This window comes from Heliangelus exortis, chromosome 2, assembly GCF_036169615.1.
Source record: "Heliangelus exortis chromosome 2, bHelExo1.hap1, whole genome shotgun sequence".
NCBI lineage: Eukaryota > Metazoa > Chordata > Aves > Apodiformes > Trochilidae > Heliangelus > Heliangelus exortis.
In genome coordinates this window covers 19,527,742-19,551,084 of record NC_092423.1, presented here as the reverse complement: position 1 = coordinate 19,551,084, position 23,343 = coordinate 19,527,742, and the positions used below count along the sequence as shown (strand labels likewise).

At 35.9% G+C, this 23,343-nt stretch overlaps 1 protein-coding gene across 3 annotated transcripts in view; it reads right to left on the bottom strand.

Annotated features, from left to right (window-relative positions):
• The window catches only part of NEBL (nebulette), a 233,116-nt gene that overhangs the window by 34,969 nt on the left and 174,804 nt on the right, over positions 1 to 23,343 (bottom strand). Inside the window, exons 10-20 of one of the 3 annotated variants that reach the window (XM_071735080.1) lie at positions 20,130 to 20,237; positions 19,050 to 19,160; positions 16,131 to 16,241; positions 15,008 to 15,118; positions 14,236 to 14,346; positions 13,296 to 13,400; positions 10,283 to 10,375; positions 5,435 to 5,527; positions 4,968 to 5,059; positions 3,148 to 3,241; positions 771 to 875 (exon numbers count right to left, since the gene is read on the bottom strand). The exons of the other annotated variants lie outside the window; for them this stretch is intronic. Coding sequence (XP_071591181.1) covers positions 771 to 875; positions 3,148 to 3,241; positions 4,968 to 5,059; positions 5,435 to 5,527; positions 10,283 to 10,375; positions 13,296 to 13,400; positions 14,236 to 14,346; positions 15,008 to 15,118; positions 16,131 to 16,241; positions 19,050 to 19,160; positions 20,130 to 20,237 — 1,134 coding nt within the window. The remainder of the gene's footprint in view (positions 1 to 770; positions 876 to 3,147; positions 3,242 to 4,967; positions 5,060 to 5,434; positions 5,528 to 10,282; positions 10,376 to 13,295; positions 13,401 to 14,235; positions 14,347 to 15,007; positions 15,119 to 16,130; positions 16,242 to 19,049; positions 19,161 to 20,129; positions 20,238 to 23,343) is intronic. 3 annotated transcript variants of the gene reach the window in all.

Here is a 23,343-nt window from a genome sequence, read left to right as displayed (position 1 = left end):
CCGTCTTCTATAAGATAGGATATCTCTGTACTGATGGAGACAACTACATCTGTCAGTAAAAAATGTTCCAGCAGTAATAGTTCTACAGAACTCAAGTATTTTCATTCACTGAGAAATTTGATTTTATGCACAGTTTCATACAAAAGGTATTATTTTCCTCTTTTGTTTTATCATATGCCAGCTGGCTTTAAACTTAGGGTTTTAGAAACAATTGCAGTTACTCCAAGCATTCCACTTCTAAAAAAACAAAAACACAACACCAAGATCGTGACAGCAGAAAGTGTTGGAACAAAACCATTAGTAGGAGTTATAAAAGTAGTATCCATGATTACACATATTTATTTCTAAGCCTTAATCATCAAAGAATTAAATTGACAAACATTCTCACACAAGCAAATGCACACAAAATGATACATTCCAAGAACAAAAGTCACACAGAAACCAGGAACGTGCACAGGCACAAGGTGAAGTGTGTCACCTCATCCAGTCAAACTAAGATGCTCAAATGAGATGTGTCCTTTTTTAAAGAAAATAAAACCCAAAAGAACAGACATTTAATGGTTAGAAAACTGTTTATTAGTATTTTGAAAATGTTCATTACAGTCATATGCAATTAGCAAAAATTCCCACAACAGGCAAAAGAAGAAAATATTCCTCCCATATTTGAGCAGAGAGCTTCATTAGTTACCTATATTAATGGAAGGCAAAATCCAGTGGAAGTCAAGTGCCATTCCTTAGTATACTCTAGTTATAGGAATAAAGTACCCTACCATTGAGATGTTGTTTTGTGTTTCTTTGACATGCCTTAGCTCAGGTGTGTCTAGAAGCACACTACGTCTACCTTTCATCTGCCTCTGATCACTGCTGTACTTGACCTGCAAAACAACAGCACACGTTTTTGTTTACAGTAGAAAGGATGATAAGAATCACACCATGCAGCAATATCCTTTATGAATCACAATGCCCCGTTTTTCTTATTTCTTTCTTTAGACTCATTTTCTAGTGACTTCATTCCAAGTGGATACAGATGAGCTAGTAAGGCCAAAGAGCACATTTATTCCATTAACCGCATACTGAAAAAAATAGTATTTTTCCGAAGGCTGAAACTCTCAGCTGTTTAAATGACACAAGTGAAATAATTCATTTATCAACTGAAAAATAAGGAAAATAAGAAAATACCACCACGATTTCCACATCTTTAAAGCATATTTGTATGGCTGATAAGCTGTTTTCCTATTACCAGCACAGACCTAGATTCTGTCTTCAGCCTGCTCCCAGGTTGGCATTAGCTTGAGAAACCCAAGGTCTCAAGGGAATTCAATTCTTACAGCAGATTAGTCCTGGGGCAGTCATCTTATTCCTGTTTGGTAACCAGTCCTTGCTAGCAGCACAAAAGTAACATGCCTGTGACAAATCTGAATATGCTGTTTTCAAAAAGAACATTTGGGCATCAGTAAGTACAGAACCTACTGTCTTGTTTTTCCTAATAATCTTCTTTTGTGGTAGTTTACGGATTTACAAAGATATAAGGTTAATTATCTGAAAAAAAAACCAAACAAACAAAACAAAAACAAACCCCAACACCAAAACGAGGCAAAACCCACCAAGATTTTAAAATGGTAAAAAGTAATTGGTTCTAGAGTATTTTTACAGTTTCTCTGCCTGGTTGAATTATTCTACTAGTGGACTCTCCAGCAATGCCTTTGTAACCTGTATATGGAGTGTTAGTATTTTAGATTTACCAACACATTCACTCTAGAAGTCTTACCTTTCAAATCAGTTGTGCAAATCTATTTCAAAATGCATTTGTGATAAGTTAAAACAAGTCTTGAAATTGTCTAACCCACCTTAAAATTGCATGTTGGCTAAGCACAATGTAACCACAAACATATGATTCTACATTTCATAGGTAAGCTTGAAGTAATGTACAGAGAAACAGAAATATATGCTACTACATATTCTTCAAACCTTTCTTAATTAAACAAATTTCTTAGCAAAATATTCAGCTGTATATGCTTTTGAATATACAGCATTTTCTGGAGGAATCATTACAGTCAGCATAGTTTGGCTTCCAAGTACTGCTCATTAACATAGAGGAGTATTTGCCACTGTAAACCTTCAGAAACAAAGTGAAGGAGTCACTTGGGAAAATAAAAAAGCTTAATTTTCGGAAACAAATTATCTAACATCTGGAGATGATGGGAAGTTTCCCTCTTATTTTTAACTATGTACCTCAAAACTAATTGACTTTGGTAAATATGCATAAGCATTTTATGAACATATTTAAGACATACGTAGTTACAAGGTCAAATTGTGTCCTTAAGACAAATGCAACCTACTTTACTTTTCTTTACTTCTCCTCCCTACACTCAATTCTGAAGTGTTCATTACTTTTAATTCTCTTCTGCAACCTTCAGACAGAGGCTCTGTACGAAACATCTTCTGTTTACCACCTGCAGGGGCTTTGCCACTGATGCTGTTTCAGTGTTGGGGAAACTGTAAGGTAATTAGTCTGCTCCTTCACCATGCTGTTTTGACTTCTTCCTTACTACTTCTTGTCAGCAAGGTCTGCTGCTTCTTACACCATTCTAGTGATGATTTATTTAGAAAAAAAAAAGTATTCTCACATATGAAATACATATCATCTTGACATTACATGTCAAGAAAAAGATAGTACTTTATTCACTAGTGCTAAGTAATAGGATCTATTTAGGACTCCTCAGCTCAAACATACATGGCATGTCACAGAGAAGAATGGATCACTGTATGTTTCCATGCTTTGAACTGTAACAATGAAATTTGCACGAAAGTTGAATTCTCTTTCCATTTTTTTTACTGCCATTTACTCTTGCAATCTAGAACGTAAAACTTGGTAACAAGAGACAAAAAATTACAGACCTCTCTTTCCTTGAAAAATACTGGTGCCAGCAAAACCACTTAATTTTTTGCAAGAATAATCAGGCAAGTCTGAGTATTTTTGTAGCCCATACATGCAGTGCATGTATTCAAAGGATAAAAAAAAAATACATTCAGTAGATGATGCAGTAAGATTCAGTTGACACATCATATCTGAATGGAAAAGCATATCCTTTTTATATTCCTACAGTGACTGAAAATCTAAATGACAAAAAGATTCAAACAACTTGCCGAGCTGATATTGTCTTGATTCTTCTTGACTCTCTCTATCTCAGGAGTGACGCTCACAGCAGTAGCTTTGCCAGGCTGCTCTCTGTAGTGAACCTATTATTTAAGAGAATAAAATGGTACATATTGTTTCAGCCAAAGCAATATCACATTGCATTACATTAAAATGTATGATTTAAAAGGTCATCCAGGAAGCAACTGAAAAGTTAAAATGCATTTGAAGTTTATTAAAACTTGCTTTTTGAAGCATAACCTTGAGCTCTTTCTCTATAGACTTTTTATCAATGCATTTGCGGGGATATATACACACATATGCACACAACATCTTGACATCTACTCTATACTGCCAAAACCCAGTGTGGTAATATCTAATATTTGAATGGGGTAAGCCACAAACAATGCACTAAACTAAAGCAGAGCAAATGAAAGAAATGAATTTCAGTAATGCATACTGTAAATGTACATATGTCTAAAACCAGAGATTCTATAATGATACCATCCATAGCCTTACTTTTATACTATATTTATTCAAAGGTGATTAAACACAGTACATGCAGTACATCAGACAACTTCCAATTGAATCCAACTGCCTAAATTTCAGTCTGTGTTTATTTTAATGTGCTGTAGGAATATCTCCTCTGTTGCTGTTTTAAAAATACACTTGTAGCAAGGATGCATGAACCAAATGCACACTCAAGGCAGGACCAGTATCTAAAGAGGGTAAGGGGTAGGATGTGGCACTGACAAGTCAGTTTAATGTTAATCCTGGTCCCTAATACTGGGAATTCAGATATGCTCCACCCTTAGTAAAGAGTAAGAGATTCTTGCATGACTTATGCAAATCCATATAGTCCTACATAAAATAAATGGTTCCACACAAACCTGTGGTAACTGTGCTGATACATTATGTTCATAATTCTGCAGTGCACTATGGCATCAACTGTTCAACCAATTGTCTTACCACATATCACAGGTTTGGTCTGTCCACATCAATGCACCCTAACTGAAAAAACTAAATTCTTATAAAAATGATGGTAAGATAACAAAGGGATTAAACTTACGAAGTGATATTTGTAAAGATAAAATGATTTTTCAAGACTTAATGTTTCTAGAAGCATATGAAGTTACAGAGCCTTAACCCAAGGCTATTCCAGTGACCTGAAAGAATTTAGTGCTTCCAGTGAAATTTGCACTACTCAAAAATTGTTGGAAGTAGAAAAGCTGTACAGACAGGCTTGAATCACTTAAGAAAATAGGATTTTTAAACATTATGCATTTTAGAACAGCTAGATATATCAACATAAATCCAGGAATGACTACCATACACTGAAGTTAGAGGAATTTTTCTTGAAAATTGTAACCCTAAATTAATTTGGGGAACAGGGTAGAGACAATCCCAGGGAAACACTGCTCTATTTGTAGCCCCGTGAAATATGGCTGCTGATGGCAGCTCCAAGTGAGGAACTGGCTGGATTCCAAAGACTCATTAACAAGGTAAAACATCAGCAATGCAGAAAAGCAGCTGTGTGCTCTAAGAGCCCTTACCTTCTTCCCTGTGCTCCTGCAAACTATGACTTTCTAATGGTTATGTCAGCCATTAAATACTAAAATTCTGATAAGAAGGTTACTGAGGGAGCTGGAGTTTGAGTACAGCTGTAGCCAAGTTTTTACAAGGCAAACAAAAAAAAGCTGGGAGAGTATGTTCTGCTAAAAAAACAAAAAAACCCAAATTTGTCAAGATTTACTGCAAATATACAAGACAGAGAGTAACAATTCCTCTGCACCCAAAAATTATACCAAGTGTTAAATGAAAGCAACTTCCCATGCTGACATTCTCTTGATTCCTCTTGACTCTTTCAATTTCAGGGGTGAGAGTCACAGGTGTAGCTTTGCAGAGCTGCTCTTTGTACCGAACCTAGATGACATGGCAGAAGATATTACACAGAGACTTCCAAGTAACAGGTATACAACAGTGTGTTTAAAGAGGCCACTGCATTTAGATGGAAAATAGCATTCCTCAATAAACACCCACATTCTTCCACATGATAATTAGTACTCACCATCTTGCAGTTCTATTTCAGACACAGACAATTCATGCTGCAACAGGAACACTTCACTCTCATTTATGTTAATCAAAGCACAAGGCTAAGGAGCTATAACCTTGCCATTAACTGATTAAATTAATTTCTGTGGACAAATAGGAACTAACACAAACACCACAGACACATTCACTGGGGCACAAACAGGCAACAAAGCAGACAAATGTGCAAGCAATGGAAATGGGGCACACATTGCTTATATTCTTCTGGTTTTCCTTAACTCTCCTTAGTTCAGGTGGATCAGAAATAGTTGTTGCATGCCGAATTTCATCCTTGTATCTAATCTGCACAACAAATATTACAAAACAGAAGCAATTAAAAGAATATAAAGACAAGCACTAAAACTCAACATTTTGTAATCTTTCAGCTAGTCCACACCTATAAATACTATTGACCTGAAAAGGAACAATTATATTTAATTTCTGAAACAGGCTGCTAGGGTCTCTAGTGCTTCTTGTTTCATGTGATGCAACAGAGAGTGCACAGAACAAGTATCCTAAAACTCTTACAGCAGCAAAATGCATCACATGGGATTGTGGCTATATGATTGGACTCAATGACCTTAGAGGTCTTTTCCAACCTAAGAGGTCTTTTCCAACCTAAATGATCCTATGGGACGCACAGATGGGACATTGCGTACCTCACTTGGATATCTGCATCACTCTGACAATTTGTTCTTTCTACTATTTTGTTACCAGTCTATTTCAGAAACCAAACATTTCACAGATGTTTTCTTAAAAGGATGAGTGACTCATTCAAGATTGCTAAAAACACACACAGACACATCAAGGAGAATGCAGATGTTTGGATGGATGCTGCCTGTGAAGATGATGTCAGATATTTACCACATTTAGCTTCTTCTCAACAGCAGTATTTTTGGAAATGGTAGACTCATAATTTCAAAGATGTACAGAACTTAGAATTTCTTCAATTATACACCATATGTACCAAAACTGGAATTCAACATAATGAGAAAGAATTGAGAGGTTAAATGGATGTGATACTAAATTGAATGGCATCATATTTCCTAGTTTTCCATATGTAATCCAAAAGGGTCATCTTGGACAAAACTGTGCATTGTTTTTTGGGTCTTTTTTTCTCTTTGGTACTAAGTATCTGTCCAATATTCAGTACATTCAGCTTCAAATATCTTATGCCACTGTAAAAAAAAAAAAAGAAAAAAACAAAAAAAAGCCAACACCCGCACATGATGCCATCCTTTAAAGTTATATGGCATGCTCTTTTTCTTTACAATGGTAATAAAACAGCAAAATTCACAAAAATATTCAAAATTGGGTGTGCAGTGATACATAATAGTTGGAAACGCTTTTAATTAGCAAGACTTAAGGAAGGAAAAGTACTTTAAGAACAAGAGAACAGCATAATGAATCAATTTACACTAGTTTTGTGTTAATGTGGCATATAAAACTTTTGTTAAATACATTTTAAGGCTGCAAAATCAAGGACTCAAAAATTAGAAAATGGCCCAATTAACTTAACCTGAGTTCTGCCCCCTGAACCAATACGCTCCAATACAGCTTTTAATGTATTTATAGAACTTCATTTTTTTCCTCTTTAAGTGTTTTATCTACTACAAAAAGCTGGTTTTTGCAAGAGGATTTTGCCTCATTCACTACATACATCAGTGACCCTTAGTGACTACTTTTTTTTTTCATTTAGCTGTTCTAAGGTCTTGCTTTGCTGACAGAATCACAGACACAGGAACTTTTCAGCAACTTTTCTGTGTTGCTCCCCACTAAAGCATCTGAGTTTTTCACACCCTTTAATTCACTGATTTTGCTATGGATGTAGGAAAAAAGAATTGTAGCAAGGAAAAGTACTATTTTTAGTAGAGAGCACAGACAACTAATGGCTAATCTGGCTCCATAATTTTGAAAAACATAAGATTGTACAGCACTTGCATTCAAATGAGAATTCCCATGGAACAGTATTCTGCTAAAGGGAAAACCAGGGCATGTCCACCTCTGGGGCAAAGTATAAAATCATATACTTTGGCATTAGTTCATCAGGTCTAGACACGGGGATATGAATAAAGGTTCTTGCTTTTGCATATTTATTTAGTGACCTGAATAATACCCCCTAAAGTTACCTCTTGGGGAGGCAATTTCTTATTATTTAAAAAACTACAAATATGCATTTCTTTATATGACTTCATCTTAAGCTCTCTGTGGTTTGTCTAGATTAATTGCACAAACCCATAAGAACAATCATAGTTTGTTACTTCCATGGACACCATCATTAAAGAAAGGGAAAATATTTGACCAAAGGTACCTCAGAGATATGCTGACAGCAAGGGGGTGATGAGTCTAAACATCCTGGGGTTCTGTTTCAGCACCCACACACAGCACATCACTCTCCTTGTCTTGCCTCACCCTCAGCCTCTCCAATTTGTCATGATACTTTCAGCAACTCACTAGACTTTCAGTCCTCATCCTGGTCTTTTTTTTCCAAATGTCACTTAGTAGATAACTTTCAACATGATACTTCTGTGACATGGTAATTCTGGAGAATACCAAGTTTTTTTTTAACTCAGACAAAACAACTTGTTTTTCTCTAAGCTCACATTTGGAAGCTGCATTGGTTGAAATTTAGAAATAAATAAATAAAACCAAAGCACAGACCAGGAATGGAAAATTTCAATTCAGACTGCCAGTTTAAGACTGGCAGAAGTACTAAACCACTGGGAAAAGGGTCTTTTAATAGAGACTATTAGGTAAGCTTAAGAATTGGCAGTGCTGCTAGTGCTTAAAATGCCTCAAAACACCCATTGCTTGAGCTTAACCTGGCCCCAGCTCTGTGGTGCTGACTGACATTTCACACAGGTTTCCTCATGGATTTCACACCAACACAAAGTTTTTCCCAAAAAGCCTTCTTCCCAGTGCTGTGTCCAGCCCTGCCTGTCCCTCAGTATAAACAAGAATTTTTAAAAAACTCCTAGTTATTTGTAGTTTCCCGGTTCAGATTCAGTCATAGTCCATTGGTCTGATGTTTGCTTTTTAAGTTCTGTCAGATCTTGACTCCAACTATTTAAGAGCTTCCTTCTTTCAAACCAGCTCATCCCAACAGGTGAGTTGAGTTCAACCACCATGGCTGTCAGCACCTTGTGTTTTAGGTCTTGAAAACAGACTGTTCTGAGCTTTGACTCCAATACATGTCATCTGGAAAAATTTGATCACTTTCAGAACATGATGCAAAATGGACATTTTTGTATGATTTGATGGTACAGTGAATGTTATTTTTGTGTGGTGTTCTGGGTTTTTTTTTTTTACACTGCAGAAGTGCTTCATATTCCAGAGTTTCATTTAGCCCAGCAAATAGTTTTAAAGCTGTCCTAAGTCCTTCTGGCTAAATTCAAACATTTGTGTAAAATATTTAAATCTAATGGAGTCAAGATTGGTGTAATTTAGTCACCCTGTGGGCCTCCTGTAAAGTACACAATATAATTTCCCTCTTACTGGCATATAATTTAAAACTTCCTTGCACATTGCTTTAAATTTTGCATTTACACTTTTGCATTTACAATTTTGCATTCTACACTTTTTATGAATAAAACTTAAGTAATCCAAAATACACTATATGTAATAAAATATATTTTGTAAAATATTACATCTACACACAGGCTAGCAAGGCACTAAAACTTATACCACTAAACCACTAATGAGGTTATACCACTAAACAATAAAAAAATTAAAATGAAAAAAACCTACAAAAAATACCACCCTGAAATCAAGGAAATCTGGAGCTTCCCAACCAGAAAAACTATTTCAGGACTTAAAAAACATGATAGCTTGTACTGAATCTTCAAATTGCATTATGAGTCATAATGGCAAGATGAAATGTGATGGATGGAGAAGAGAAAAAAATCAAGGAAAATACAAGCTTTCCGAAATGTTATGGAAATTCTCTACCTGATCTTATTTTGGTGGGAAATGCAGTATTTAAGCCTTCTTGATAAGCAAGGAAATTCTTGTAAAACAGGTGTCCAGAATCCCTAACTTGGTTTTCAGATAATATTTAAACACAATCAAGTGTCACATCTACGTGTTACTTTCAAATTCTATTTTTTAAAAAGCATTTAATATTCAGAAAAGTCATGTCACAAACATAAAAATGGCTCCAGAGGACTCCACACCAAAAATTCCAAACAAATGACTAATGTGGCTACAAATGTTTTCTTGCTTGGCAGACATTTTTCCACTTTTTTCCAAGTTCTGTCATGTATTTATCATAAAGGCATGTTCTACTTGTAGAAAACCCTTATTTTTATACTCTATTTTTAGTTGCCCATTGAAGTGCCAAAGACATTAGGAATCCACAGATAAACAACATAAATTCAGAATTATTCTCATGAGATCCACAGATCAACTTGTCATCAGCATGTAAAGAGAAACAAATCCTCCACATTTCCACATAGCTCAAGTCTGGACATTTATTTTCCTTTTAGCATCACAGACTCATAGAATAGTTTGGATTGGAAGGGACCTTAAAGATCACCCAGTTCCAACCCCCCTGCATGGGCAGGGACACCTCCCACTAGACCAGGTTGCTCAAGGCCCCATCCAGCCTGGCCTTGAACACTTCCAGGGATGGGGCATCCAGAACTTCCCTGAGCAACCTGTTCCAGTCTCACCACCTTCAGTGCAAAGGGTACCAAGCCCTATACAATACATACAGACTCCACAGGAACTTTGCAAATTTTCTTCACTGTTAGATGTTATATTTCTAAATTGCCAACTGCTGTTCAGTCTTTCATATCAGGATACACACGTTTCATGTTTTTAACTCTTGAACAATAAAATTCTTTCCTCAAGTATTTAGTTCAAAATTTTTCGCTGCTTTTCAGGATGCTTCCACTTAAAAGTGGACACAAGTACACTAGAATGGACTCATAAAAAAAAAATCCAGTGGAGTAGCATTTGAATGAGATGTATGGTATGAAAAAGTAGAGTTTTTAGCAAACAAAAAAAAACTGGCCACCTTTTACTCGCATAAGAATAATTAATGTTAAAAACACTTACTGAACTAATATTCTGTTGATTTTTCTTTACTCTTTCAATCTCTGGAGTCTCTTTTACAGCTGTGCCAGCTCCTACTTCCTTCTTATAAAACACCTTCATTTCCCCAAAAGAAAAAGTAATTATGAGAGTGTTAGCAATGCAAGTACAAGTTCTCATAAAAAGGTTGGGCAATTTTCCAAGTTCCAAATTGGTCTGACTATAATCTTGCTAAGAAAGAAAATACTTTAATTTTTTATAAATCAGACCAATTATCAAGAACTATAATAGCATTCTGTTTGTTTTCAACTGTAAGAGATAATTATCACCATTTAGACGGACCTCAAACAATTGCAAGCATTCGTAGTGATAGTTTTAACTTTGAAAATATTAAAATTTAGATAATCATATGTAAAAGTTTACAAAAACAACTATACACTTGAATAATTTCAGTCCTTTCAATGTAATTGGATATGTATGTACATTCAAGATAGCTTTTTAGCCTACAGATCTTAAAATACACTGAGAAGTGAACAGACATTATTTCTAATCTAACAAACTAGAAAATTGGCATATTCATAACAAAATAACCAGAATAGCCAGAGTTAGAATCCAAGTCATGCAACTTTTTGATTTCTGGGTTCAAGCCAGAAAGCTGAGGACTGCATCTAAAAACAAATCTCACTTCTGAAAAGGCACACATGCTGTTCATAAAATTCTCATCTGTATTTCAATTGTTTCAGTAAAGGAAAAAAAAAAAAAAAAAACAAAAAAAAACCAAAGCAAATCAGTAGAAACAATCATTCAAAGTTACAGAAAGAGATAGTAAATAACTGCTCTACTAATCCCAGATGTGGCTACAATTTAAATAATCATGGAACACCAGTTTGTGCTCCAAGACTCCTAAAGAAGTTTTATTTGAATTTCAGTATTTGGTGCCAAAGCTGTTGCCACTGCAGTAAGTATTTCCAGGCTGGTAGTCTAAAATGAAGTCTGATTCTGGAGTTAATGAAATAAATCTTTACTATTTAGTATTCTTCTTAAACCAAAATTTATTTAACTTTTTTTTCCTATCAACAAACCCTACATGTTAAAACATCATTCTTCATCTGTTTCTCCTACTTCCTTAAAGTTCTCTGTAACCTAGGGTGAACAGGATTACCAGATATTAAAGAGGAGAGTGAATTATTCAGGTCCAAAACTAATTTTTAAAATATTCATAAAACCTTTTACAATTTAGAGTTTCATTTTACCGTCTGAGAACAGAAACAGTTTATGAGGAAGAACTTGAAAATTCTTCTGCACCAACATCTCGGTACAAGGTAGGAAGATTTACACAGTGGACTGAACTCAAATATGCTTTTCTCCTCTACCAAGGAGGGAGTGGTGGAAAAAGTCTGAGCTGGGACTTTTTCTATGAAAGTGATGACTGTGCAGTAAATATTCTATTGTAAATCACCTGCCAAGTAAGTCAGGGAGCTAAAAGCAGCACTGATCTTACCCGCAGAGCGGGACACTTTTTTTATGCCTTCGGGTAAAAAAATTCTCAAGCAGAAATCCAGAAATCAGAAGCCAATTAGGGGTCATTATTTTTTTATATTGGGCCTGCTCCCAGCTACATCTAAAAAGTAACTTACTTTTGTAATTGCACAGAAAGCTGAAAGGCCAAAATGTAAAGAAACAAAAAACGAGCATTCAATCACAGCTATAAACTGCTTTCCTACATTTGGAGGAGCCAGTTCAGAAATCAGAAAAAGGATGATCACAAAATAAAGCAAATACAAATCACCTTAAAAAGAAATAGTCCCATATTATGCAGGATACTATCAAAGGGCAACTGTCAGCCTTTGCACATAAAGCTCAGACTGGCCTACTTTACACAGAGTTTTGGTGGAGTATGTTAGGATGCCAGTGATGTGAGCTATGATGCCACTCACTGTCAAAAGCAAAAAAGACCTTTCAAAACCAAAAGATTACAAATAACAAAATGGTGGGCAGTGAGACTGTTGACAGCTCCTACTAGAAAGGTGTAGCTTTCACCTGCTCTCACCTAAAGGAAGAAAAGGAGTAGGTAATGGCTGGGAGATGTTAGAGGAGAGACCAATGCCTTCTCCTTTTCCTCTCTTCTCTCCCTGCAGGCTCCTGCTTGCCCACTGAAGCCACAGTGATAGGGGATACCTGCAGGTAAACACCTCTGAGGAAAACTAATTTACCTTGAACTCATGAGGTACTGAAAAAGTTGAGAATATCCCTAAGCTAAAGAACCACATCAGAGTCAAATAATACTAAATTATTTATTTAACATATTCCTTTCTCTCCAATTATTTGCATTAGTAGTATTACTTAATCTGCCATAAAAAAATCAGACACTAATGGGATGGCCTTTGGTTCTGAAGGCTATAGTTACTACTCCTCCTCTTTTATATTACAAGCAAAGCTAAAATTACAAACAGCAGAATTAATGAGCCCAAAAAGGAAATGGAACTGAATGCATCACAAACTGAGCAATTTTAGAAATCTAAGCTTATAATTTATATTTAGTTATAAACAGAAACTTAAATCTGGCATAAAATTAAAAAAATATATCCAGTATAGCATAAAATCATTAGACATACATTTATGAAATCTATTCTAATTTTATACTCAAATCTTCATGTTCTGTACATATGATAGGAAACAGATGAAAAATCTTATATGCACAGTAACAAGCCTAATATTGTTTTGTCCCTTTAAATAAAGTACTTCCTGGGGCTTGATGGAAAAATTAAAAAAGAAAAATCTTCATTTAAAAATAACTGTGGTTTGGCAAGGTGGTATAAGTGGTTTAGCAATTCAAAATTACACTGTCACACCTAAAAAAGCTTGGAAATTTTTGAATGAAAGAAATGAGTGAAACAGTTTTTGCTAGGAAAATTATGCAAATCGTTCAAAGGACCTTTAGTCATAAGTTCCCTATTTCATGCTGTAGCATAAGAGAACCTATTTAAACTGAAAAATACCTGAAAAGTTTAAAGAAAAGAGAAGCACTATTACTCACTGAACTGATGTTTTTCTGAGTACTTCTTATCCTCTCCATCTCAGGAGTATCTGGAACAGCAGAATAATTACAGAGCATCTTCTCAGCTTCATCTTTGTACATTTTCTGAAAAACAATTTAAAAATACCTATTTCTTGCTTTCTTGGGCTCAAAACATCCAAACTGCAACAAAAGCTGCTTGTTGTTGACAAGCTTCAACATCCTTGTACAATATTTATTTCAACCTCTCTCCTGCAAGAAATGGTTATCATTGTCTTTGTGGGACACCTGAAACTGTCCACCACACTGAAAATAAATATAAAACATATTTTCCCTTCATTATCTCATTAGATCATGTAAAAAGACCTGCAAGTAGATGTAAACAAACTCATTTTACATGGCCTAAAACAGGCCTCATTTTACATGGCCATGACAGGCCTAAATATATATAAAATAATCAGTCAGTTGATCAGTCAGTTGTAATTTCTTACAACAAAGAAATTTCATATGGGTACGAACGCCTCTACAAAACTAGAGGACAGTTATTTTCAGCAAGAAACTCAAGATCTCATTGTTAGACAGAACTAAAACATTTGGCCTGTGAACTATGCATACCTGGCTTGCTAGTTCTGAAGCCCTTTTGACCCACTGTATTTCAGGAATATATGGGCCAACTTGCATCCCTTTTCCTATAATTTCAGTCCCCAGACCCTTTTTATATTCTTTCTGAAGAAAAAAGAAGGGGAAAAAACCTTAATTCAGCAGCTTTTTTACATACAGTCTTCAAAGCTATTCTGATATCACTGGTCAGACCTTAAAAGAAATCCTTCAATTTCTTTTATTGTTTTATTGTGCACTGTTTAATCCTTAGAGCCTAAAGATACTCACGAAGATATTGTGTTTTCAACATTTCTTTGTGGTTTGCTTCCAAAGCAATTCAAGAGATTCATTCAGTACTTACCTGACTTACAATTTCAGAAGCCTTTTTTGCTCGTTGTATATCAAGGGTATCTATGCTCACATCCATTCCCTTTCCTTTAATTTCATTCTCCAAATCTTTCTTGTATTCTTTCTGAAAGGAATAACATTAGAAACACTCACCTGTCTGAAAGCCAAATTCTTAAAGCTGTTTCTACTTTTACGTGCAACTCCACTGAATAGCATTTTAACCTTTGATTCAGCAGCGTTAGTTTGTAGGATCTATCTATGAAACACCTATGCTGTAGCTGCTGACCAGTTAAAAATTCATTTAGCAGCCTGCTTATTTCAAATCTGATGTCACCTTTCACATCCACCTCTCTCAGTAGCTTTGGCAGCTACACTCAGACACATGGAGGTGAAACCTCTCCCAGCTGTGAGTCGCAAGGCTGGACTCAGAAGGCTTTTGCCTCTCTCTAACTCTACCATTTGGCTCTAACTTAACAACCACCACCACCTATTTAAACCTCAAAGCAGTAAGGGCTGCATTTACTGAACACAGCCCAGCCCGTGCCTGGTTCTTGAGGAACCAGCATCGCTGGCAAAAGATGACAGAAAAGCCAAAGTTCTGGGAATTCTTAGCTTTTCCCCATATGCTGATTATGCAGCTTTCAGATTCTATGCAGCTAAATGGTTTAGGTATTTGGTGACATTTGTGGTATTACTATTGCCTAGATTTGTCACCACCTTGAATTCTCCTCAATAATTGGTTGCATTCTGTCAAAGGGAAACCTTGCACACAGTACAGTACTGACCATGCTTGCAATTTCAGAAGCCTTTCTGGCTCGTTTTATCTCAGGAGTATCTGGACCAACTTCCATGCCCCTCCCTTTAATTTCAGTTTCCAGGTCTTTCTTGTATTGTCTCTGTGAAGATAAAACTTTATACGTTATATTCACAATAATCAGAGTTACAGGTAGATATTTGCACAAGAGATCCAATTCAAGATCTAGAGTCAATCAAAAATCTCAGATTAAGAGTCTTGGCAAGCTTTTGTCAGGAAAACACATAATAAACTACAGGAGGAAAGCTTGAGATATTTACTGCCTGTATAACACACTACCACTGCATTTTTAATTTGGCACAGGCTGTGGAGAAATCAGTTCATACACCTTGCTACAATTATTCTCTGAAATAAAGGAGAAGTTTAGCTCTGCAGAAGCTAGCATAATACCCTGGTTCTTTGTGCCAGTCTAACTGAAACACATTTTACTTTTAAGAAAATATTTTATTTATGAACAAACTAAATGTTTGAAATTTAATACCACACAGAATTTTTTCCCCTGAACTTTCAGAGCAGGAAGTTGTAATTTATTCATTTAATAGGACTTTCTTGAACCACAGCCATTAGAAAAGTGGCAGTATTCATCCATGATTGCTGCTTTTTCCTCTCAACATAAATTATAAATAACCAATAACCAGGAAAGAAATTAATATTTCATCCTCATCTTATCCAAGCAAGGATATATTTCTTATACATCAGCAAATGATATTAAAATGTAATACTGAATTATTGCATACAGCAGTTGTATCTTTTTCAAATAGAAAATTTGAAGATTCTTAGGCAGTGCTATTTCTGCTACTATAGTAGTCATCACTCTTCTATTCTTTTTATCTCCCCTTGTGAAAAAAAGGCATTTGTTTCAAAACACATAAACTTAAGAAATTTCTTCAAACTCTTCTTGTTTGTTAATTCTTATTTAGTTTGCACATTAGAAAAAAAGAAGAAAAATATCTTTCAACTCAATGGTCTGATCAGTTAAAAAAACATATTTCATTGTAGATTAAATTTTTTAAAATCTGGAATATTTTCAGTCAAATAAAACATAAAGAGTGAGCTTTCTGTGACACCAAAAAAATCTGATTAGCACAACATACCTCATTTAGTATCTGAGCTGCATTTTTCACTCTAATCAAATCTGGTGTGTCTTCAAACACTGTCATTCCTTTTCCTTTCATCCATTCTTCCAAATCTTTTCTATACTCCTTCTAAGGATTTAAAAAAAAAGAGAGATTTCTCTACTTAATATTATGAGCAAGATCCCAAAAAGAAATGCCACTTATTAAATGTCTGAAGGGTCTCTTTGAAATTTGCCAAATCACAGTTTTCTGAATTAAAATAGAGTTGGAAATTATGAAACCAAAAGGTACAATACCGAGGAACTGAAAGGTTCTAACGTAGTCATGTATTTTCCTCTTTCCAAATCATTTATTTGTGCTCTTGAAAAACAGCCCTCTCCTAGCACATTTTTTAAGGGCCTCAGCTGACTCTCTACAGACATTTTAACTGCAGTACCATTTGCTTTTACAGACCAATATATGCTGTGATGTTGGCTTTACCTCTGTTCCAGTAATGGCATCACAATTAGGATGAATGCCCTGAACACTATACTCGGACCTGTTAAAATGATTGCTTAATAAATTATAATGTAAAAGCAGTACTCCTAACATATAATTTCTGTGCCTCTCAGACACTACTCTGATATAATCTATCAACACTTAACAGCTGAGGCCTCATATGTGCTGAAATGTTCAGCAGAAAATTAAAAGTACATTAGTACCTGCCCGTGGACATTTGGTTCTTTTTCCTTTTCACAGTTCCTAGAGACCTGATGTGAAACTACTGACATCCAAAATGCTCGAGTTTTGTAAGGGTTTTTAATTGCTCTTCCCATCTCCAGGTTTGGGTTAGGCTTTCTTAGGAAAAAACTGGAAGGTATTTTTCAGAGGGATTTATATAGACAAGGATGAATGCTCCTAATCACATATTAAATTTCATAAGTGCAGTGAGCACCTTTGTCACTGTAGAAGCTCTTTATTTAAACAAAAGAAAACCGGGTAGTTTTAAAGAAGCTTCTCTTTATTATCAGAGGCTCATCCTGCAACAAGCACAAAACAATTTGTATTAATTTGGAAGTATTAAATTCAGCTATCCCTTTTGAAGGAGTTTTGAATGTGATCCCAGAAAAAAGTTCTTACTGCTACAAAATGAGAAATATTTGCAGAATTCTCTTCAGTGGCAACAGAATAAGCTGGAACAAAGCTAACACTTAAAAATAAAATAATTGAACATTAATTTTTTCATCTCCAGGTTCTCCTTGTTTCATGTAGCATCTATCTAAACTTTATTATGAACTTTCATGTAAAACTACTGAGCTACATCCTTGACTATGAAGAAATACAGGATTTTGCTGAAACTTGGAGGATAATAATATGTAACCTTTAGGCTTGGACTTAGTTCCTTGGATCTGGATATAAAATCAGGAAATTCATGCAGTTGTGAATTAAAATACTACTTCCCTTTTCTCATATTCTTCCCCTCTGGCTCAGAAGCGTGGTTTACTCTCTAAGTAATGAGTCATAAACTTGAGAAGGTCGGAATTAGGGAACATCTTAATGCTTGTAGTACTTTGGAGGGCAGTGCAAGTGTCAAGCATGAACATTTGTGCCCTATCTACAACTCTGCATGCACTAACCACTTCTGTGAAAATTCAGCATGCAGGAGGATTAACTGAATGAACTGCAAGCAATTGAATTTTCTCCCAGTCAGCAGACACACATGAGACATGTACACACACACCAGTACTGCACAAGATAGATCTTGCTTGAAACTTGTGAACCCAACATTCAAGCTTACTGGAATAAATTAATTATTAGATGATTAATAACAAAGAAATATCTGAAAATAAAATGTTTTCCTGACCCATATGAAATCTACAATAGACTGGGATAAGTTGTTTTAAGGACTAGGAAAGGAACAAGGTCCGAGGGATTTTAATTCTAGCCTCCTCAACAATTTGTTCATTTGGTCCACAGCAAAACCAGCTATTATTAATACAACAATATAAGCAAGGTCCTGTTGGTTCCCAAATTCAAATGGAGAATATCCAGCAGACCTGATATATAAGCAGAGCTAACATATGAAGTTTACCAATACATTCACTTCTAAATTTGGTCAAATAGTAAGTGTAATCTACAGAACCAACCAATACTTTAAAACTAGCATCAAAATAGATTCTAATAACAATATAAAAAGACTAAAGATAGAAGGATTCTCAGTTATGCACAAAAATTTATTTAATTTATAATGCCACATACTATTGCAGAATATAGGAAAAATCTTAAAAGAACCACTGGGCATACAGAAAACCTGCACTTTCTAATAATACATCCTCAAAGAAGGTAATTAGGGAATTCTGTCGTTATTTATTTTCATCCATAACAAATATGATAGATAATTATTTCAATTAAATTAGTTAAAAGTGACTATACACAGCTCAAGGTATCCATATAACCACAAGAGAGTAGCACAGATCTGGAATACTTACTCAAAAGAAAAAACTGCCATCTGGAAACCAACATAGAAATCATCTCCAGGCCCTCTCCAAAACCCTATCAAACAGATGTCTTTTGCAGCATGACTGGAAGGTCACCAAATTCAGGCTATTTGGACATAGGAGAGGAACAAATTCCAAAACTGAGGCCCTCAGAGGGAACATCCTGCCAAAGATCAATTTTCTATAGAGTCATCTGATTTGTTCATTTAATTGTTTTTTCTGGTTCAGTTGGGCTGAGATCTATTGTGTGCTTATGCTCATAAGGAAACTGTAACTGGCATTACCTCTTACTAGAGGGCAATTCAGAATATAAAATGGCATGCCACAATTTTTATGTCTTAAGTCACTTTTGTATTTAGCTACAAAGTTAACTGCAAGTTGGTCAGCACTCATTAAATTGCAGTGGTGCTGCTTATTGTTCATTTATAACAACAGAAAAAAAGAAATAAGTATTTTCTACCTCTTTCAAAAGGTTAGTGACTTCTTTTATATGCAAGAACTCTGGAGTCTTGTCTAGATCCATTGAGGGTCGTCCCTTGATCTCTTCTTCAAAATCTTTGCGATACATTTTCTGTTGAAGCAAAAGCAATGATTATTGGTACATGCATGTGCATTTCCAAAAATATTTTATATAGGACACTGTAAACAGACCCAGAAATGAGCTATGCCATAAATCAGACATCACACCAATAAAGAACTTCACTGTTTATTTCATTACCTGAATTATCTATGCAAGACACACACAATTTAGACAAAAATACACATGCATTATATCTCAAAGGACAATGTTTAACCTGATCTGTGAAAGAAACACAGAAGAAAAATGGAAGAAAAATGAGAAAGCAAATGGCACACGTGGTTTTAAATACACAGAAGTTTCTACCAAGAGGATGAGATCACCTATTTTCCATGACACACAAGAAAAATAATGGAATCAAACTGCAGCAGGAGAGACACAGGAAAATACTCTCTCAGGATGGACAGTAAAGCACTGGACTACATTGCCTGGTAAGTCATGAAACATCCACCACTGGAAGTTTTTAAAAAAGTTTTTAGAAAAATGTGGCCTGACATAGGATAGTTGGTGCTGTTCTGGAGCCTGGGAACAGCCAAAACCCTTCTGAGCTCCCCAACCTGAATGGGCAGGAGAAGCTTTCACTTAAGGCACAGGTTTGGACTGGGCTTTGCATCTTCACTCACTCCCACCTGAGAATTCTCCCTTATTAAAGTTGGAATTAAAGGAAAAAGGTAAACACATTCATAATCTCTGATCTAGATGATCTCTTGAGCTTCTTCTCAATTAAATGTTGCTACATACAATCTCTGTCTACCATTAGCAACAATGGCCTTTTGAGAAAAAACAAATTTCAAGGAAAAACTGAGCTAGCAAAGAGAACTACTCAGTACTAATTCAACCATATCCTTGATTTATAAAACCTCTGTGATCTGCTTCATACATTCCCTTAACCTGAAAACAAAATGTTAGTTAGCTTCTCTTTTGATTTAAATTTTGCTAGCAAAAGCACACATTTTTACCAACCTCACTTTGCATCTTTTGAGCCTCCTTTGAAACTTGATACATAGGTGTATCCACAAACTCCAGCATTGACTTGCCTTTAGATTTTTCATAATCCTCTCTGTACTTGACCTAGGAAAATTAAGATAAAGGCTGTTAATAGGGAGGAGAATTTGAGATCTGATTGCTTCCACAGCAACAAACAAATCCTGTCTTAGCCATGCTCCTTAGCAGTTTTGTCTTGGTGGGTTCCTCCCAAATTTAACCTGTTGGAGAAACAGAGCAGCTAGAAAAGGAATTTGTTCCTGGAGCCATTTATTCCTTTGCTTCAAAAATTCAGACCTAAAAATGGTGAACTTTGAAGACAGCAGGAGTGAAGAATATCAATCTCATGGCTGAACTACTTATGCCTGAACAGTTGGCAGATTTTCAATTGGATCCCCTGTCACGTTTCTATTAAACACATTTACTTTAACAACAAAATCTTCTTCTCAGCCAGGCCTCACAGGTCTCTTCTTCAGGCTCAGGAGCACTGTTCTGATAGGCACTTTTGTTTGCACCTATGGAAGGGGAAAAGGAAGGAAAACTACAGCCTCAGTAGGATCTGCTCTTGCACCATCATTCCCCTCACAGCTTGCAATGACCATGACCTTAAAGCTATCAGCAAAATCCCATTGAAGGACACAAGGTTAAGACACCAACACATAACTTTATGCTAACTCACAAAGCAAATATGCTTTGTTTGGGAACCTGGAGAAGCCTTCTGAACTCATTCAGTCACACTCTTTTGATGAAGATGGGCAAACACATCACTTATCTCACTCAACCACTGTGGGGTATGATGGAATATTCTGCAAAAAACATAAAGAAAAGCAAATAGCTACAAATCAAAATAGTCCATTCAGAATGAGTAATGTAATTTTAATTTATCTATCTCTTCAAAAATAGTGATGTCTGAACTTGAGAAAAGCATTAGGATCTCTTTCCCTGTCAAGCTTCTGCATTAGGTTCAGTCTGACAAAAGCACTCCCCTCTCTCCTCATGGGGTGCTTCTGATGGAATATGCACTGTACATCACTCTTATCTGTCCTGCAGTTTTGCACCTGATTTAATCACTCAGCAGTTAGTATGCTACATTTTTCTCTTTGTAAGATGTACTTATATTTCTGTATACATGACTTCAAGGCACTGCATTTTTTTTGTGATGAATTTGTTCTGCTGTGCCCAGGGTGAAATGATAGAAGCCCCTGTTTTGCTTAAATGATTTCTTGTATTCATACCAAAACAAAAAAGTATCCAAGAATGTGTTCATAAACAAAATCCAGAAGGTCTGGAAAGGTGAACACCATTTAAAATAATTATGGGAGAAACAGCAGAAAAGAAACTATATCCTAGGTCTCCCAACTCAGGAGTTTTTACTACTACATTTGAATTTAAAATATTGTGATGAAATGAAAAAAAGATTATGATAAAAATAACTTGTTTAAGTTCCTGGAGAAAATGTCCTGCTCATCCAAAAGTCAAATGCTTATGTTTGCTAGAAATAAATATTACTGTTTACATTTAAAGTGCAAAGCAACCCATATGATGGTCTGGGTTTGCCTCCTAGTGGAAAAAAAATATAAATGGCATAGAAGAAAATCACCTTTCTAGTGGAAACAAATGGAAATTATGTACAGATACTGACTTTCTTCTTTTATTCTATTCGTCAACTTATAAGCAATTGGTTTTAAAACAAATTTTTTAAAATTTTAAAATTAAAAAAAATTAAAATTGATAAAAATAAATTAGGTAAATCGGAAAACTTTTTTCTACAGTAGACTAAACACACCAGATTCAGTCCTATTTATTCACCCATTCCATAAAATGAAACACATCTAAGTTTCTTTTTTTTTAACCTGTAGTTCATATCTCAAAGTCTCCACAATAGGAACAGATTTAAAATGTGCTAAAGAATAAACTAGCTGTTGCACATATAACAAGTTTTTAAATTTTATGTCTATATAGTTCATGTCAAAAAGAATTACATGTAGCCACGAGGAGAAAGTTCCACCTTATGAACTCTCTTCCATCATCAAAATAATGAAAATAGTATAGTTCAAATTGTTTAAATCAGCCTATTTGTGTTTCAACATACCCATCAGGCTTTCCTCTTAACTGCTGGAATTTATCCCCATGGAAACTTACTTGTATAGCAGCTTCACACTGGTATCCTACTATATGTGTTTCATAAAGTTTCACAAACTTCTGCACTCTAGGTCAATCAGCAAACCAATGCAATCAGCCACAGGTAGTTCTAGGTTAACACCTGGACTTGATAATCCTATATAGCTCTTTTCCAGCCAAAATGATTCTACCATTCCATGAGTTTAATTCACCAAATAAGTTACAGTGCATCACATAGGGGCAGGTGTATTTATGTTATACAAAAGATGAAAAGAAGCTCATCGCTGGTGAGGCCACACCTCGAGTCCTGTGTCCAGTTCTGGGCCCCTCAGTTCAGGAAGGATATCGAGGTCCTGGAGCAGGTCCAAAGGAGGGCAACCAGACTGGTGAAGGGACTCGAGCACAGATCCTATGAGGAGAGGCTGAGGGAGCTGGGGCTGTTCAGCCTGGAGAAGAGGAGGCTCAGGGGAGACCTCATCACTCTCTACAACTCCCTGAAAGGAGGTTGTAGCCAGGTGGGGGTTGGTCTCTTTTCCCAGGCAACTCTCAGCAAAACAAGAGGGCATGGTCTCAAATTGTGCCGGGGGAGGTTTAGGTTGGACATTAGAAAGAATTTCTTTACTGAGAGGGTGATCAAGCATTGGAATGGGCTGCCCAGGGAAGTGGTGGATTCTCTGTCCCTGGAGATATTTAAAAAGAGACTGGATGTGGCACTCGGTGCCATGGTCTGGTAACTACAGCGGGAGTGGATCAAGGGTTGGACTTGATGATCTCTGAGGTCCCTTCCAACCCAGCCAATTCTATGATTCTATGAAGTTTAAGGGAGAAAGTTATACTATTGGGAAAGAGCAAAACTGGAAAATGAGCAAGAAGCTCTGTCTTTCAGAGGTAAACCACAGACTATGCATTTAGTCTTTGTCAATCCATTAACAGCACAGTCAGGAAGCCTGATCCACACAGTGGAAGCAGACTTTGAGAAAGATTTGCTGCTGTGGAGAGGCAAGGAGGAGAACACAAAGACGATACTGGAAAAGCATGGAACAAAGTAGGACAATAAGCCATGCTAAAATAA